The sequence below is a fragment of the Dipteris shenzhenensis genome, chromosome 4, assembly GCF_047967505.1.
Source record: "Dipteris shenzhenensis isolate YYH24624 ecotype China chromosome 4, Dip_SZ_1.0, whole genome shotgun sequence".
NCBI classification, from domain to species: Eukaryota; Viridiplantae; Streptophyta; class Polypodiopsida; order Gleicheniales; family Dipteridaceae; genus Dipteris; species Dipteris shenzhenensis.
The window spans coordinates 54,255,149-54,272,935 of record NC_141599.1 but is presented as its reverse complement, the minus strand read 5'-3'; the positions used below and the strand labels follow the sequence as shown (position 1 = coordinate 54,272,935).

The 17,787-nt window shown below is 40.7% G+C and overlaps 1 protein-coding gene across 1 annotated transcript; it reads right to left on the bottom strand.

Moving 5' to 3' along the window:
• Nucleotides 1-2,089: 2,089 nt before the first annotated feature.
• On the bottom strand, nt 2,090-3,974 carry LOC147903055 (uncharacterized). Its single transcript, XM_087374143.1, has one exon. The coding sequence runs from the start codon at nt 3,772-3,774 to the stop codon at nt 2,683-2,685; it is 1,092 nt and encodes a 363-aa protein (XP_087230269.1). The 5' UTR covers nt 3,775-3,974; the 3' UTR covers nt 2,090-2,682.
• Between the last annotated feature and the right edge of the window lie 13,813 nt (nt 3,975-17,787).

The following is a 17,787-nucleotide window of genomic DNA, read 5'->3' as shown; positions in this document are numbered from 1 at the left end:
AATTATTTACAATTTTAGTTATGTGATGCAAAGACGTCAATATATAATGGCTATGAATTGTAATACCAAAGGAAATTTTTGAGTTGTTGGATGTTAATGATAAATTTCCAGCACAAGGTTGTGCCCATTCGATGTTAATTACAAGTTTCCAGCTCAAGGTTGTGCCAATTCTATGCTTTTGGAGTTTATGATGAAAACAAGGATTTTTAAAATTAGGGTTTTGGGCCCTATATAAAGCAAAAGTACTCCAATTCGAAAGGAAAATTTTGAGGAGTTGTTAATTCTAAGTTCTTAGCTCAAGGTTGCACCAAGTTTATGTTTTTGGAGTTTATGTTGAAAACATGAATTTTTAAAAATTAGGGTTTTCAGGGTCTCATTTTCATTTCATTATTTTACGAGCTCTCTATTTCCACACTCACACCCCCTACCACTTGCTCCGGATCCCCCACCACTACTCTTGCATCCTCTCCCTCTCTCCACCCCCATGGCCAAGACCAAGCATAAGGCGAAGAAGCTCGATAAGAAGGTACCATCAAATGATGGACACACAATAATCCCCATGCCAATCCCCACCCAACAGGCCAAAAGATTCCACTGCGAAGAAAGCAACTCCAAGACGAGGAGTCGAAACTAAAGAAGAAACTAAAGAGGAGTTCCAGTGACGAAGGCAGTACAAGATGAAGCAAGCTCAATTGAGCAAGCAACTCCATCACGTTGAGCAAGCACAAAAAGAGAGGCAAGCTCGGGCACAGCAGCCACGTCATCCACACCCATTCCCAAGGAGAACACACAACATGGTTTTAGATAGATTTATGATAACATTTCTGAAAAATCCACCTAAAACATGATCATTTAGCAATTCTAAAGCATGGGATGAGTTTTGAGAAAAAAAAAGCCCCTAGAGGCATAAAATCTGATATCATGGGACCAAGGCCTACTTTTTGCATGCTTTAGATGCTAAGTAATCACATGGTTTTAAAAAAAAAAAAGATTTATTGACTATTTGGATGCTAAACCCTAAACCCTACTTTGATAATTTAGGGTTTGGATCTCTAGACTATTTTTAGGAAAATTTCCTTGAACCCAAATGTTGCCACATACAAAAAGTAGGCCTTGGTCACACGATGTCGGATTTCATGCTTACAAGGCCTTTAATGGTTTGAAAACTCGCCCCATGCTTTAGATGGTTTGGGTATTCACAAGAGTTTTTTAAAAAACAGATGTATTGACTTTTTGGATGCTAAACGCTAAACTTGAGTTCAATAAATTGGGGTTTGGATGTCTAACCAAGGAAAGAGTTTTTTTTTTCCCCTTGGACCCAACTATCGATACAACAAATCTAAACCATGTGGTGTATTTGCAACCCAAAAAAAGGCCCTAAAAACGTGAAATCCCACATTATACCACCAAGGCCTTTTTTGGGTTGAAAATACACCGCATGGATTAGATTTGCTATAGGAGCATCTAGGTCCAACACAACCACTTTTAAAATTCGTCATCATTGGAAACCATATCCATAAACAACAAAAAAAAGGCCACAAGCATGCACTCAATTGTACTCACGGCATAATCTCTATGGTTAATGTCAACTTTATATTTAAAAACTCAAGAACCCGTAGTGTCTGCAACATGAGCACACCTCTGACGAGTATTGGTATCGAGAAGATCATGGTCGAATTGGTCAATAGGTGTGCGGAATTCAATTCTATCCACATATAAGCCTTGAATGAGGGAAACCTCCACGAGGCATCGCTCTCAACTCCCATGTCTACTCGGCTTTAGCCTGAGGACCATTGGAAGCTATACCAGTTTTGAAATTTAACATAAGTAAACCACCTTGAATCCCAAAACCCTTAAGACCCTTAACTAGTGTTTCTTTAACTAGCAGTAATACGCGTGAAGCATTGCGTTTAAAGCAAAACTATTTCCCATTAAGAGAGAGAGAGATCCTAAGGAATAGCATTTGCAATTAACCAAAACGCAACTTTAGTTCTAGGTAGTGTCTCGTCAGTAACCTCGAAAAGCGAAAACTACATAAACCACTCACTCCACCGTACATTTTGTTTGGCCTACACTTTGTTCAGATCATTATTCCCATAAGAACTTGGAAGGCAGCCGAGTGCCGATCGGCTGACAAAACCATATATTACTTGTGAACATTTAAAATTGCAAGCTATTACCAGCGCTGAAAGAGGACAGACGATCCAGGTAAGCCCTCTGTTTTGGAGAAGCCATATTGGGTTTGTTTGCATTCCTCGGTTGGCCTGATCACATCGAGGGAGATCCTTTCTCCCAGAAGAGAGCATCTCTGATCATCACACCTACACAGCTATAGTAGCCATCATATATACATCTCCGCTATGTACAAGACTTCCATCGGACTCAGCTGGACAAGAGCATCTCCTCTCACATTCACATGGGGACGCAACAGGACTCAGACCATAAAACCTATGTGGTATGTACAGAATTCCACAGCACCCACTCTGAAGTGTGTTGCAATTGAACCAGAAAACATCGGCCAGCACTGTACGTTGCCTTCAGGCAGCACAGCACCACAAATAATCCCTTGATGAACAGTCATATTACTCTCCGTGAAACAGATTAAGCAACGCAGAAAATACAGTGTATTGATCAACATACCAAGCTCAGCAATGGCAGCAATTGTTGTCAACGATTACTTAATCAGTAGAAATCCATTGTATGACTCCTCATCCTTAAGGAAACGAGGTCCCACAGCCGCGTTGCGACTCCACCCAATGCATCAGGAAAAACACGGCCCAAGAACCCTCGACCCCTCAGATTGGCGTCCTCTGCCCTCAAGACTATCGAGTTAGAATTCGCATTCGGGACCTCTCCTCCAGGAACCACTGCTTCTTCCTCCTTCTCCACGGCTTGAGAGCCTTCACAATCCAGCGGCGTCACCTGTTTGCTCTTGCGTTTTCCTCCGCGCTGTTTCGGACTATTCTTGCCTTGAGAACCATTCAGTGGCAGGTTTCCCTCAATCGACGAGGCTTCTTGGGTAGGCGGGATCTCTTGCAAAGGACAAGACAAATCTGTTTCTTTGTCGACGCCCTCAGCAGGCCCATTCTTCTTCACTAGCGTGACCGTCAATGAGGCTTCCGTCTCTTCAACAACAGTCTGGAGCTTCTCCTTTTCCGAGTTAATCTTCCCACTTGCTCCTCGCTTCTGCCACGATAGTCTCCTCCTACGACCGCTCTTTCCCGCAAGTTCTTTCTCGGGCGAATGCTTCTTGTATTGTCCTTTCCTATCGTCGGCAGGGTCCGTTCTATCTCCAAACGAGATCTCATCTAAATAATGGTCCAGTAAGTCGAGGATTTCGTCGATGGTCTCCCTGTTGGGTGAGGCATTCCACCTGCTCCAGAAGTTGGAGTAACAGCCAAAGCAATCACACCCAAAGGTGGGTTTATGAGTTGCAGCCGGTGTAGCTTTCCTCCCCGTCCTTTCCCCCACCATCCAACGCATGTGAGGAACCTCCGTCAATGTTGAAGAGGAGCAAGGGAGCGCACCACTTGACTTGGAAGACGCAGCGGTCTTCCAGGGTTTCCAAACGGATTTACCCGAAGGAGCATGAGAAGGGAGCTCTCCCGAGGGCGGGACACGAGGACCAAAAGCCACAAGGTAGGAAAGCACCTCCTGATCATCGCTGGGAAGGGGAGACGCGAGGGAGCGAGCGATCTCGGGTAAGAGGGAAAACAAGGACGACGTATCGGGAGGGGAAGCTTTGTTTCGATGATGAGAAGAGGAGAAACTCATGGTGAGAGGAAAGGCGATGGGAAAGGGGGAGGGGAGAGGGAAGGAAGGAGGAGGCGTGACAAGGAAGGCTAGGGTGATGAGAAAGACGAAGAAAAAGTAAGAGAAGAAGAAGAAGCAGCAGCAGAAATGAGAAGAAAGGCACGAGGTTTAGAGTAGCGCAGACGTCGCAGCTATGGCGGTCCCCTCTCTACGAGCTTCTCCGCCGGGCGCTACGGTCCGCCCGAGTTGGAACAACCATTAGTACTATTGCAATTACACATAGGAGCATCCCTTACCTACCTATATTCCTTACATCCATCCGAAACTTCACGCCAGCTCTTAGATCCCGTCGTCCTTCCCTTTGGATCACGTATTACGCAGATCCCCCCATTTCAAAGGGTCCTCCCATCACAAAACGCTAAGCTCATCCTACACCATCTTCTAGACCCACCTCTCCAATCTACCCTAACTTGACGTGAGTGAAACTTTCAAACTTCTACAAAAATAATAGCAACAATCCCTCTTGGCAACTCCCCAAGAGTTAGATATCAGCATTTGGCCATTGCTCATCCTCAGCGTTGCCCCAAAGGATGCCTTCATTGACCCATTGTGTTCATTGTCATCATATGAAAGACCCTAGATTGGGCTTGTATGGAGCCAAAATCTCAAGTTATCATGTCAAAACAATATTGGAGAAAAATGTAGTCTTTTGAAGCACACAAAAAGAGTACGAGTTATCAAACAACTCCTCATTTTCCATCTTCAAGGGAAAGAGTTGCCCCCGTGTGACTTTTATGGAAAATGGGTTACACATGACCTTCTAACCAAGTGGGCCTTATGAACATATGAAGTCTTGATGTGCTTGGTTTGGATAAGCGTTTGTGAAGGATGATGAGGGTAGTCATTGCAGAGCTATGGGTATGGGGTTGGGTTGGTTGGCATCTTCTTCACATTGATTTCATTGGAGCAATTTTTTTTTTTACAAACAAAAAAGAGGAATTTATATTAATCGTTGCCTATGGCCCTATAAAATTAGGGATAAGAGCTCAATTCGAGAATCTACCTCAAAGGTGTTATGTTATCCAACCATAAGATGAATGCTTCAATTAAAAGCTAGATGGTGGAACAATTATGTTTAGTGAACTTATGGTGCACATTTGTCTTGCAAAAAATCCAATCATCGGTGCTCCTTGACCATCTTGGCCAATTATGTTAGAATGAGCTTGCATTGCAAGCAATCTACAAAGGTAAAAATCTCAAGTTATTTAAGCTCTCGGTGTAGACTAGGTTCATAAGAACACTTCCCATCATAGGCAAAAACACTGCCAACAATGTTGCGATAGTACTTGCATTAGGTTTGAATTGTGCAACCAAGGATATTTGAGGTGCTAGCAACACTAAGAGTTATTAGCAGCCTCGATGGTAGAGGACATGGAGCCACGTTCAAGCAATCAATGAATAACCATTCGTGCCACCTCTCTCACTTATAGTCCTTGGTTGGCCTCCAATTGGAACCTTGATCGCAAACTGCAAACTTTGTGTGCATTGAAACCCCTTTTAGTGAAAGCTCAATTGGCCTTGCTAATAGTGCTCCTAATAAAGTGATCTAAATAGCCACTTCCATAGCCATATTTTTGTCTTCAAAGCTTTGGGCCTCTAGCAAGTCCCCATGGACAAACCAACCAACCAATCCCTAGAATTCAAAGGGTTGGCTAGACAAGTTGGTTAAGGCACCCCTTCGCTAGTCCGTTAATAGCCATCCGATTAAAAAACCTTTGTAATCATAGTATACCTATCTGACACGTGATTGGCTAAATTACAACACATTACGAAATTTTTAAAAATAACATAAAATTTTACTTCAACTTCAAATCAAGATTTGAAAATAGACTCAAACATACAAAAAATAGTATATTTATTCATTCCATTAAAATTTTTACAATATATCGGCTAAACGAGTAACAAAGGTAAACTAAATTTCCAACTAATGGAAAAACAAAACATCAATCTTTATTCATGAACTATAGCCAGCAGTTGTTCAAAACATGTAGAACAACCACAAGGGCTCTGCCATAGCTCAACCCTAGCGATCTTACTACAGCTAGTAACGAGAGTAAACAAAACTGTGGAACTCCCGACCAATGGAATAACAAAAGATCAATCCTTATTGATGAAGTGCGTGCAACAGTTGTTGAAGACGGTGCCATGCTGAACATCCACAAGAGCTCCACCATAGCTCAACCCCAAGGCTCTTGCTACAGCTAGAGAAATCTACGACAACTCTTCCAACAACTCGTTATCATCATCACCATACAAAGCAGAAAAATATGTATCCAATAGCCTTTTGCAAACACGAACCCCAGGAGAACAATCTGCATCGATCACACCACCCACTGCAGTATACACCACCAACATCCATAGATGAAGGATAAATAAATCCATCAGCATGAACATTTCCACCACCCGAACCACAAGTAAGAGAAACTTTAACAGGAGCACAAGTACAACATGAAACACCAACTATATCAATAGCAACACTTGATGAAACTCCGCCACAAGCCAAACCAACACTAACATAACCAGAATCAGCACCACCACTCCCGAAACCACCAGCACCAACTAGACCTGCACAACCCATCCCGTCCAAACAACTATGAATAGCACCTACAACAGAAGAAAATCCTCTCAAACAACTAATAACCTCCAAACAAGTCCAGCCAGTATTCTTGAATTTTTTTGTTACACCAAATCAACACCACCATCAAACAAATTCGCGATTGTGCAATCAACAGCATTATATGCAACCAAAAAAACAAAAAATAGTTAATCAAAATCTAAACAACAAAACACATTACGAAGAAAAAATGCAATACCAACATACCAGATACACCACCCAAAATATCAACATTCACGATCATAGCATCAGAAACAACAGGAAAGCCATCACTCACTGCAAAGAACACACAATAAGAAACAAACAAACAAAAAACTACACCAAAACTACAAACAACAACACTAGAAAGAAAAAGATTACCTGCGGAAATGATGTTACCAGAAGAACAATGCACATCAGAATCTCCAATTTTACCCTTGCGAATGCACAATGACCCCATCAACTTTCTTTGAATACAGCTTGACATTCTCCTCTAGAACTTAGGATAACTCCTCAAATTCCCAAACTCATCGTAGGGTTAGAAATGATCGTCTGAGCTACAGTAACCCTCAATGAATTACTTTTATCATACTTATGATAACTCAAAGACCTACATTGACTAGTCACCAACTATCCCACATCCTCGGGAACGTAACAAAGGCTCAATTGAGCGACCATCGAAGCACGAACACTCTTATTGGTTCTTTTAGCACCAGAATCAGAACCACAACCGTAGCCAACATAGACCAAACCAACCTATTAAGTGACTTCTCACTAACACGATTCGTATTAAACCATACTTGCAAACACCAACCAAATTACAAAAACAAACATACAATTAAAAACACGAAATCCAACCATAAAAACAACACTCACATCAGTGGAAAACATGTCTATAACTTGCAAACACAAGTATTCTGAATTTGGAATAGAATCTTGAACAATCGGCAAAATCTTGAACAATCGGCAAATGACGAACAAGGTGGTCATTCGTTCGAACGACGTCCACTTCATGCACATGAACACCAGCCCAAAAATCCAACTTCTGGTAACGATTCGGTGTCACCACGTAATTTTTGCTTGGCCTCTCATTGTACCTAAACAAAAACAAACAAAACATCAAAAATTGAATCGAAACATCAAACCCGTTAAGCTCTCTCCATTTATCAAACCTATATTGAGCCCACTCATCCTTAGAAATACTACGATTACTACCCGCCTCATTCACAACTCTCTCCTCCTCTTCGTCAACAAGAAGAAATGGAACATCTGAACCACTCACTTCACCCAAACCCACATTACCACCACCATGCAAGCCACCAAAAGCCTCAGAAACCTGTGCAGAAGAAACCCCAGAAGAAGCACAACCTGCAATACCAACATCAGCACCCTTATCCGAAAGACTAGAACCCTCCACCTGAGAAACACCCAAAGAAAACGAAGGTTCCATAGCATCTAGCCCAAGCCACCTGAAGAAAACATCTCCATGAATCAAATCAAACTCAAATAGCGAATCGCCATAGCCACCATCGCTCGAGCAGCTCAAAATTAGTCGCCAAACCTCGCCATCACCATCTAGTCGAGGAAATCCCTAGAGAAGTCCATTGACACGCAAAAAAGAACCACCAACTCTAGACCAAGCAAAGCATAAATGAGATAAAACAACCCCCAAAACCAAACACCCCTGGATGACACACGCGAACCAACAAACACGATATAAAGAATCATACTGCTGTCCACAAAAATTGCCACACCCCCCAATGCACCAATCAGAAAACAACATAAGATAAGCCACATGGCACACATATCACCCGCACCAGTAGATCCAAATGCATCGTACGGTTTACGATAAAAAACGCAAGATACTTACAAGAACGAATCCATGCAAGCAACGTGTCATATTCTCACTTGATAAGCAACCAAAAACATGCAAACAATTAAAAACAAGCATGTGTTAATCGCCAACGTGACCCAACTTAGACCAAACAAACCACTGTGAGGACACGTCAAACCACCGTGATGCCCGCAATCAACCACACCAACCAACCAATGACACGTGTATTGGGGCCAACCAACCAAACAACGACACGTTTATTGGGTTCCCCTCCCCGTCCGTTGACGGCCGGGACACCTTCCCACAATCAGTAGTTCTAGCTTGGGGAGGATTTATTCACGTTGCAAATTGCAAGGATGGACCGGGTCTAACAACAAAGGTCAAGTTCAAACTTGGGACTCGGGAGTTCCAAGTTCCAACTTGCAACCGACCGTGAAAAGTAGAGCCGAAGAGGAAAGGAGAAAATTGGGTGGTGTCGGAATCTGGATGGCTACCGCACGTTTTACGGGGTCCAGTGGGAGCAGGAGGACGGATGGGGCCACGGTTGTCTTTTTTAATGCGTCTCGGGATTCTGGGAAAGTACATGTCCGGGGAACGATTTCGTGTGAGAGCATTTCCCGGCTGCATCAGGATCCAGCCATGAGCCTGGAGCCATGCAATATCAGAGATGGCAGATGCCATTGCCGTCAGTCAGTCTACACTGTACACTCTCATTACAATGAGCAGCTGCGGGCTCGTTCTCCACGACATCGTATTTGCCGCCCTTTTGTAAGAAAACGCCTGCCCAATGCCCATTTACAGTCTGGGCCAGCCGGTTTTTTATCTGATCAGCTTTCGCAGCCCACCTTCCGTCGCCATCCATAACCGGCCTCCTCAATTCACAAGCAATCAATTTTCAACGATAAACGCGAATTTAAAGAAGGCTTCCCGTGGGCCACAAAGAATCTTATCTGGGCACTGCCTGCCTGAATGAAGCCGTCGTACAGTCTATTAGGATGAACTTTGAAGGCCATCATCATCCATGGCACATCCTTCCTTGGATCCCACCATCCCATCCCTTCTCATCTTTAGTGGTGATGTTATTAGGTCATCATGCAATTGGTTGATCCTCTCCTTCGTTTTCAACAATGTTAGGGAATCTAGGTCCTTCCTTTGTCTTAGTCACCATGGAGTAGGAAGCTAAGAAAACACTAAATCCGGGATGTAATTAGGAATTTATCTTTATCTTCTTTGCGGTAGGCAGCCTAAAGGGAAGTTTTGAATTTTTGAGCTCTCCTTGAGCCAAGTGTTCAATTATAGGCGCTTGATCTTGGATCGAATCTCAAGGGTTACAAGGACTCTTCCTAATTTGCTACTACATTTGTACAATTATGAGAATTAGAATAAGGTCAAAATTTCATTGGGTAACGTCACCCTTGGATTAGGACAAACCTTTAAATCTTATCCTTCCATGATAGCATTCATTTAAGGATAACTTCCCTTAGATTAGGACAACCTTTAAATCCCCTCTCAGGTTATCCTTCCATGATAGCATTCACTTAAGGCCCTTGCACAATCCCCATAGATAGAGAAAGGCAAAACGAATGCTTAGGCATGCCAAAAAGAGTTGTGTTTGACTTGGCTGAAGCCTTTAGATTTCAAGCTCTAAAATGCTTCTGCGTAAAAATGTGTTGCTTTTCTAAATGCTTCAAAAGCAAGCTCTATATAACTACTACGTATGAGTGCAGCAGCCTGGAGAAAATGACCACGACATGTTTTGCATCCGCAATGGGTAACCGTCGATCAATTAGGAGATGATGCTTCTATGCCTGTAGTAAAATCTTTCCACTCCAATTACCTTGAGTACATCCCCCTACACTATATATTCGATGCTGGATGTGGCCAGATTGAGCATACTTCATGTCCATTCAAGATTTGTATTGTTTCCTGTCAGTGATTCCCAAGAGCATCCACATGCCAGATCTGACACGTTCATCACAGTTGTCCATGGAGTATCCATGCTAGGATTTCATTCTCTCGATATCCATGGCCTTCATACCAGTGTCATGATTATGCCTCATCAACCTGGAATGGTGCAGAACATGGCCGGCCTCATTTTAATGAGGCGGAACCATACTGCTAGTGGTGACATTCAGAGGCGTGTGTCGCATCTTGGTGTAGAAGGCACCGATGCTAGAAGCAAGCGGCGCGATCCTGTAGTCATTACCAAAGCTCTTTCTACTATGGACAAGGCCTTGCAAGTTGCAACCATTGGCTTTTCATTAACGATCTTGCAGAACTTGCATACATCTCTGAAGGTGCTTGGCTTTTGAAGGATTTCATGTGGAATGAAAAAAAGAATTTGTGGCCTTACCATCGTGAGTAATGAGAAATGACTATTGTGCTTTCTTAGCCTTCGAAAGCGAGCAATAGTTGGGTAGATTATCAAACTTACTCTACTCGGCTTGCTGATTAGTTTCGCGTAGTGGCATCACCACTGTCAAGCTCATTGGCAATGCATTCAAAATCTCACCTATCCACAAACCGAACGATGTATTTTGTAGTATTTTGCTTGAACTTGTCCTCGACGGAGAACCTCGTGTTGCATTGTTCAAAACCTAGGGATCATCAAAGATGAATCCAACATCACCGTCTAGTCCGTGCTTGTTATGCATTGAGCAGGACAAAAAAATGCAATAGATAAGTAAAACCCAAGCTATGCACATACCATTGATAAGCCGGAAGATAAGGGAGTTGATGACATAGCATGCTTAGGGGGGGGGAGTGAAGGTTTGTCATGGAAGAAGTTTTTGATGGCAGAAGACTTGACAGTCCTGGTGGAGAGATAGGTGGAGGAGCCGAAACTGCAACCGAGGGATTGGATGAGGGACTTGGCAGTTGCATCATCATCATCGTCATCACCAAGATGGCCTTTTGTCAAGGATTTCTCCACCGATGTTGGCTATAGGTGCAACTCTCAAGTGATGATCATATTAGCCTAAAATCTATGCTTCATTGCTCCCTGACAATTCGATGGTAGCTTGTAACCCCCCTTGCATATTTTCCTTGCACCTTCAAGATTGGTTGCTGATCATCTCCATACTTGTGCTCTAATATTTCCTACAGCAATACAGCTTTTCAAAATTTCAAAAACCAAAATTTTTGCTAACACACGAATTGAAAGGATAAAGGTGGCATCCAAGATCACTAAGCAAACTCAAGCAAAAGTGACACTACCTCTAGGATCACAAATATAGATCCAAGGAGGATCCTATGAGTGTGCCTAACTTCAGGAGTGGTGGAACCTTCTTACAAGTTGCAAAAGGGCTAACTACAAGGATCTCGCATGCTTCCTTCCATTTTGTTGGATTATGGAGGTAGTTGTGCTTGGTGGTAAGATGCCAGCATAAGATATATAGAGGTCATTTGGTCAGAAGAGGAAAAGAGATGATAAAGGCGTGGCTGGTGCAAAGGACCGAATGCATAAGGGCATGGTGTTGGAACTAATACAATGTCTTTTTGAAGGTCATCACCATAAAAGCATAGTAGCTTAAAAGGAATCAAACTATATTTGTAGTTGCTTAGGAAAATAAGTTTTGCTTGCTACATAGAATGATTTTTTGGCAGACAAGCTACAAGTTTTGATTCTTGGTCTATCAGCAGAGCATTGGCTAATGACTATTGTTCAAAGTTATAGCAAGACAACAGAATGAAGATAGAGAGGTTCTAGAGAGCTTTTGGAACAAAGATAACATTGCCATCATGTTTCAGCTAAGTCCGTGTGCATATATCCAATCTCGCTATTTAGTAGCAAAGTGTACCTGGAATGAGAAAGACCCATTGAAGAGACTTTAGATCATTGAAGACAACTTTCACTACAAACAACAAGGTTCATTGAGATGTCAAAGAAAGGAAGTATAGTGTTGAAACCTCTCGTGCATGCAAATGGAAGGTGCAAGAAAAGAGACACAAAAATTGATGCTAATGAGGCAAGAAAACCAGCCAGTGGTTGAAGAAAGCACAACAGACATGATTCCAAGCAACAACAAGAAAATACATTGGTAGTGCAACCAACGCAAATGGATGCAATTGCAATAGCATTGCCTGTAGCTAATCAGATAATGAACACCACACAAGAGAGCACCCTTAGTGGAGAAAACAATAGATTTTGCTAGAATGATAATTTCTCACCATCTATAACATATATTTTGGAGAGTATCATTGAAGACCTTGATTCCCTGGATGCCCTTCAAGCTCACATGTATCCTAAAAAAGGATGAAGAAGGGAGTTACATCAAGGAGAGGGAAATAAAGAACCAAACAAGAGTTAATAGATCCAGAAAGGTAGAGGCACACTTATGCAAGGCAAAGGCAAGCGAGGAAAAAGATGGAAGCCAGTGAGTCCTTGTTCTTTATATTTTTTGACTATGTTGTCTTTCAGTGTTTTCAATGGAAGCATTCATAGTTTCTAGAATGCACATTTTGCATGTTGCAATACAAATACGATGATTAACATCCTGGTAATATGTTAGTGTCTTATCCATTCATGAGACTTAATCACGATGCTACTTGATGCTAATATTCTTGGTGCTCTCAATCTCGATGCATGGGAAAGGGAAAGGGCCCATTCCCCTAGATTATAACCCTTTGGGAAAGGAAGCACACTGCCTCCCCACCCACACACTGTGTGGTTATAATAATTATACTATATATTATCATACATATATCTTTATTTGCTCATTCAAACAAAATTGATTGTTTAGAGTCTAAATTCTCAAAACATTCCTCTCTTTTGATGCATGTTCTCGATGCAAGGGTGCAAAAAAAGGAAAATTTGATGCAAGGTCGAAGGATGACAGCACCTTTATTCATACGGTCTTAGTCCACATAACAATTTATAGAGACTGAAACAAGAATGAATTATGAGCTCTTGTGAGCATTGTCTTATTCATGTGTTTGTTGGGCTTCACATACTCATCAAAAAAGCAAAGAAATGCATCTAGAAATTCCAAGTTACTAGTTATTACAAAGGTTCACTGTGGGTGTAAGGAATTTATGTTTTTAAAATATACCCTATTGAAATTCCTTCAAATGTCTCTTTCAATTCTTGAAAAATGTGTATTCTGAAGTCACCATGAAATCTAATTTTAAATGCGAGGATTTTGGATACCTTGAAGGATGTGAAATTTTTATTTTCTTCATCAATCTAATTGCCAAAAGCTACATATGTATGATTATTTTCAACTTCTATAGCATTACAAAAGTGCATGGGTTAGATTTTATTGGGATTTTGTACACCCTTGTTCAATTGTATAATATTTCATATGATTTGTGCAAGCTCATAAAAAAGGATACTTGAACTATCCATATAACTTGTTTAAATCATTCCAATCAAAGAATCCAGTCGATTGTCTATAAATAGTTTCAAATACACTAATAATGCATGAGTGAAATTTTAGACACATAAGTAGATCATTACAATGAAAATTTACCAAAGATATAGGTCACTTGAAAGTTGGAATATATGCATTTGCCATGATTAAACAATTCAAAATAAGATCCTTAAAGAAATATTTTGCATATCTACAATGTTGAAGCTTTATATTATTTGATCTTTATTGACCAAAGTTTTTCATGATACTACATGTAATTCAATGAAAAGTATCACATTTTCTAGCAACTCCAATACAAAATAAAGTAAGGTAGTTGCATCAAACTTAAAGTCACAAAACTTTTGGCATACATTCTATTATAAATTCAGCCTTGGTTTTTCCATGTGCTAATGGGGATAACCTTCACCCTATACCTTTCTTGGGGTGCTCATGTAGAAAAAATGTACACACACACACATACACTTTCTAATACACAATAATTTGGTTCCCCCCCTCCCTTACGCACTGCTTAATAATTTAGTTTCCCCCCCTCCCTTTTGCACTGCCTAACAATTTATCTTTGTTTTCTAATTTTATACAAGGTTATATAAATTTTAATTAACTTTTATGGATAATCCAACTGTGGCATTATACTATTGCCTCCCCCATTTTCTAACCCCCATTTTCATCCCTCGTCTTTTCCCTTTTTTCAAAACCCCCCTTGTATTCCCCCTAACTTGTCCTTTGTATTTTTCTAATAACTTCCCCTTCTAATTCCCCTAACCCTGCATTTAAATTTTCCTTAAACCCTTACCCCATATTTGTATTCTAACCCTCCTATGTGTGGATATATACTTATTTCTTATGTATTTTACTAAGTTCTTGGAAATTTCATAAAGGTTATAGGGATAACTTTTTTATTATTAAAACCTAAGATTCATTAATTTTGTAAAAGATGCCTACTAAATGGTTTACTTTTAAATAATACTTTTCGTTTTTTTACACCCACAATCTTTTGTATTAATAATTTTCCTTTATGAACCATACACACACACACAAAAATTTTCTTTTACACATGCATGCCCGCATGCCCTTACCTAATTCACCGCCCGTCATAATTTTATAAGTACACAAACACGTGATCTAGATGAACTTGGGTAGACAAGTAATGCATGTATCCCCTGGCTTGTTATCGCCTTACCAAAGAATGTGAACAAACCTTTTGGAATTCTAAAAAAGATGCCCTAAAGGAAATTAAGAACATAGCGAGGGTGTTCATTCTAAAGAATTTTAATAAAGTAAAAAATCTTAAGGGGGTAATCCACCCCCTTTAAACAAAGGATTAGTCAACAAGGGGGTATTCCATACCCTTATAAAAAATTGACATACATGACAACAAATAATAATTAAAAGGGCATAAAATGTCATCAAATAAATTTTACATTAAAAAAAGATAGAGTAAATTTTTTTTAAATTTATTTGTAAAGTAACACTAAACACCCTCACAAATCTTTACATAAAGGGGGACAAAGACAAGTTAAAAGAAAAAATAAACCAATTTTACTAAGCAATTAAGGGTTCTAAATAAAAGTGAAAGAAGTGATAAAGGGAGGCTAGATTAATTAGAATAAAGCCATATAATGAGAGATACAACCAATTTTAATAAAGGCAAAGAACATCAATTACTTAATTGGAATAAATTCTTATGACAAAAAAAGGGGTCACTATGGTTAAGGGCTAGGGGGGTAAATCATGATAATTAAAAAAATGAGAAAGTAAGTTCTCACTAGAGCCAAAAAGTAAAAGCAAGCTACTAAAAAAAGATAAATTTATAATAATAAACATTAGTCAGCCACTAAATGAAACATTTGGCGAGATAATTGAGTAAGCCTACTTAAAAATGTTGAGGGGAATCAAGCAATTAAAGCAATTTTTAATAGGGAATAAAAAGAAAATAAACAACACAAATTAACAAAAAGTTAACAAGATGTAAAATACATTATATATACGTATATATGTCGGATTACATACAAGCCATATGCTAGCATAAATAAAGCTTGTGAACCTAAAAAGATTTACCTTAGTATTAGAAAAAAACCAAGTAAAAAAGAGTGTGTAAATATAAATAACTAGCTAACTTATCTCTCTCTCTCTCTCTATATAAAAACAAAACTATAAAAAATCCAAAGGCCTATACTATAGTACATGAGCACCGCAATGAAAAACCAGCTTAGCCAAAGTAGTTACAAGAGGAAACAAACAAAGCTAACTCGACGTGAAACCATCAGGCAAAAGGCTAGACAAGGAAGAGGTAGCTTACGAGTTGAAACAATTGAGTATATAATTAAGAGACTGAACAATAAAGCACTAGCTAAGCAAGAAAGAAACGTACCATCATGAGTTTGAAAATAAAAGAAGAGCCAAGGTGCAATAGGCAAAATGAGGGCGCAACACAACAACTCAAGGAGCCGAAGAGCAAACAATAAGATCTTGGTCAATGAGACAAGAGCTTGCTAAAGAACCTATCGGTCCCATGCAATCCGACAAGTAGTGACCCAAGAGGAATAGCGATGCGCAAGAGGAAAAAAAGCGGGATTCTATAACCGCAAAGTAGGAGCAAGGAGCAAAAGAGACCTGAGAGGCTGAGTAGTAAGTCAAGTAGGAGACTGAGGGAGAAGGAAAAGGCAAAAGCTAGACTCAAAGAAAAGTGATGATGATAAATTGGCATTTGCTGGGAGAAATGAGGAACTTAGTAATATTTCGTAACAAGTTCTCACAAAGTACAAATGTAGAGGTGGCTCAGAGTCTACCACGACCAGTACAAGAAGTCGTCATGCAACCAGTCCTTGAGCAAGGAAGCCGAGTGCCACACAAGAGCAGAGAGTAGAAGAAAGTTTTGAAGCGACAAGCACCTGAGTGAAGAGGTTGCACAAAAAGTGAACAGAGGGAAGAGAGGCTATGCTGTAGAGGAGAAGTCCATAAGAGTTTTACGAACAATGCGATGGAGGAGGCGTGAAAGTAAGATGTGAACGTACAAGCAAACCACTATAAGAGGCTTGCTAAAGGGAATAGGATAGAAGCCAAAGTGAAACGAAACCAAGAACAAGAAGACTATAACATGCAAGGCCGTGAAGAGGATCATGGGAGAAAAGTTAGGATTTTAATAGGGTCAACCTTGTACTAAATCAATGAGGGCAGTTGAGCTAGGCTATTTGGGAAATTTTGGGCATGGCTTTGATTGGTTGCTTTGGAGTTCTCTCCTCTAAGGATGAACTATGCTACTCTAATCTAGATTTAGACCAACCATTGAGCAATGAAAAAGTAGCAAATAATTCCTTTTCTTTGTTCGTTTTTGTGTTAGGTCAGATGCGTCAATGTAGAGGCTGATGTGTATGCAAGAAGTGGATTTGACGCAAAGACTCAAAAGTGTGTGAGACTTGCACCAAAATGTGCGTGTGATGTGACAAGCAGGTAGAGCATAAAAAATTGAGCGTTTTTTTCTTTTTTGGACCACCCTCAAATTCTTCGTGGATCCAAAGATACGGCTTGATCTAGGTGGAGGGGTAAAAACAAAGGGTGAAATGCACAGTGATGATGTAGCAAGGTGAGTCACATGCAAAAAATGAACTGTGCCTAGCAAGGGGTGTGCCACAAGGGCACTGTACTGATGTGGCACCTGTGTGCATATGTAGTGCTTGGCAAGAGGTAAGTGTGCCTAGCAAGAGGCTGAGTGCCACACGGCACTGATGAGGTGGTAAGATGACATGCCATGTTGAGTGGGCAGATGATGTGGTTGATGACATGGCACTATCACGTGGGCAGTGAGGTGGTAGATGACATGGCACCTCTGGATAAGACTGCCATGTGGTGTGCACAGTCTTATCCAGACTTCCTAACTCATGGTTAACTAAAATTGACTCAAGATTATCTACCACGTGTTAGGTACAAGGCCAACCCTTGGTGATAAGGATGGTCATCATGAAAGGACGGTCACCATGAATCCATGAGATATGCCGAAATCGTAGTAGAATGCGTCGAAATCTACAAAATATTTCATCTCCATTCTCAGTTGAGCGTCGCGCTTTCATAGGTCTATGGAGGCAAGGTGCAGAGAGTAGGGGGCACCATTTGTCATAGCTGATGCCTCTGTGTATACATGTGCATTGGTGGAAGCTTTGGCTTGTCAGTCATGAGGC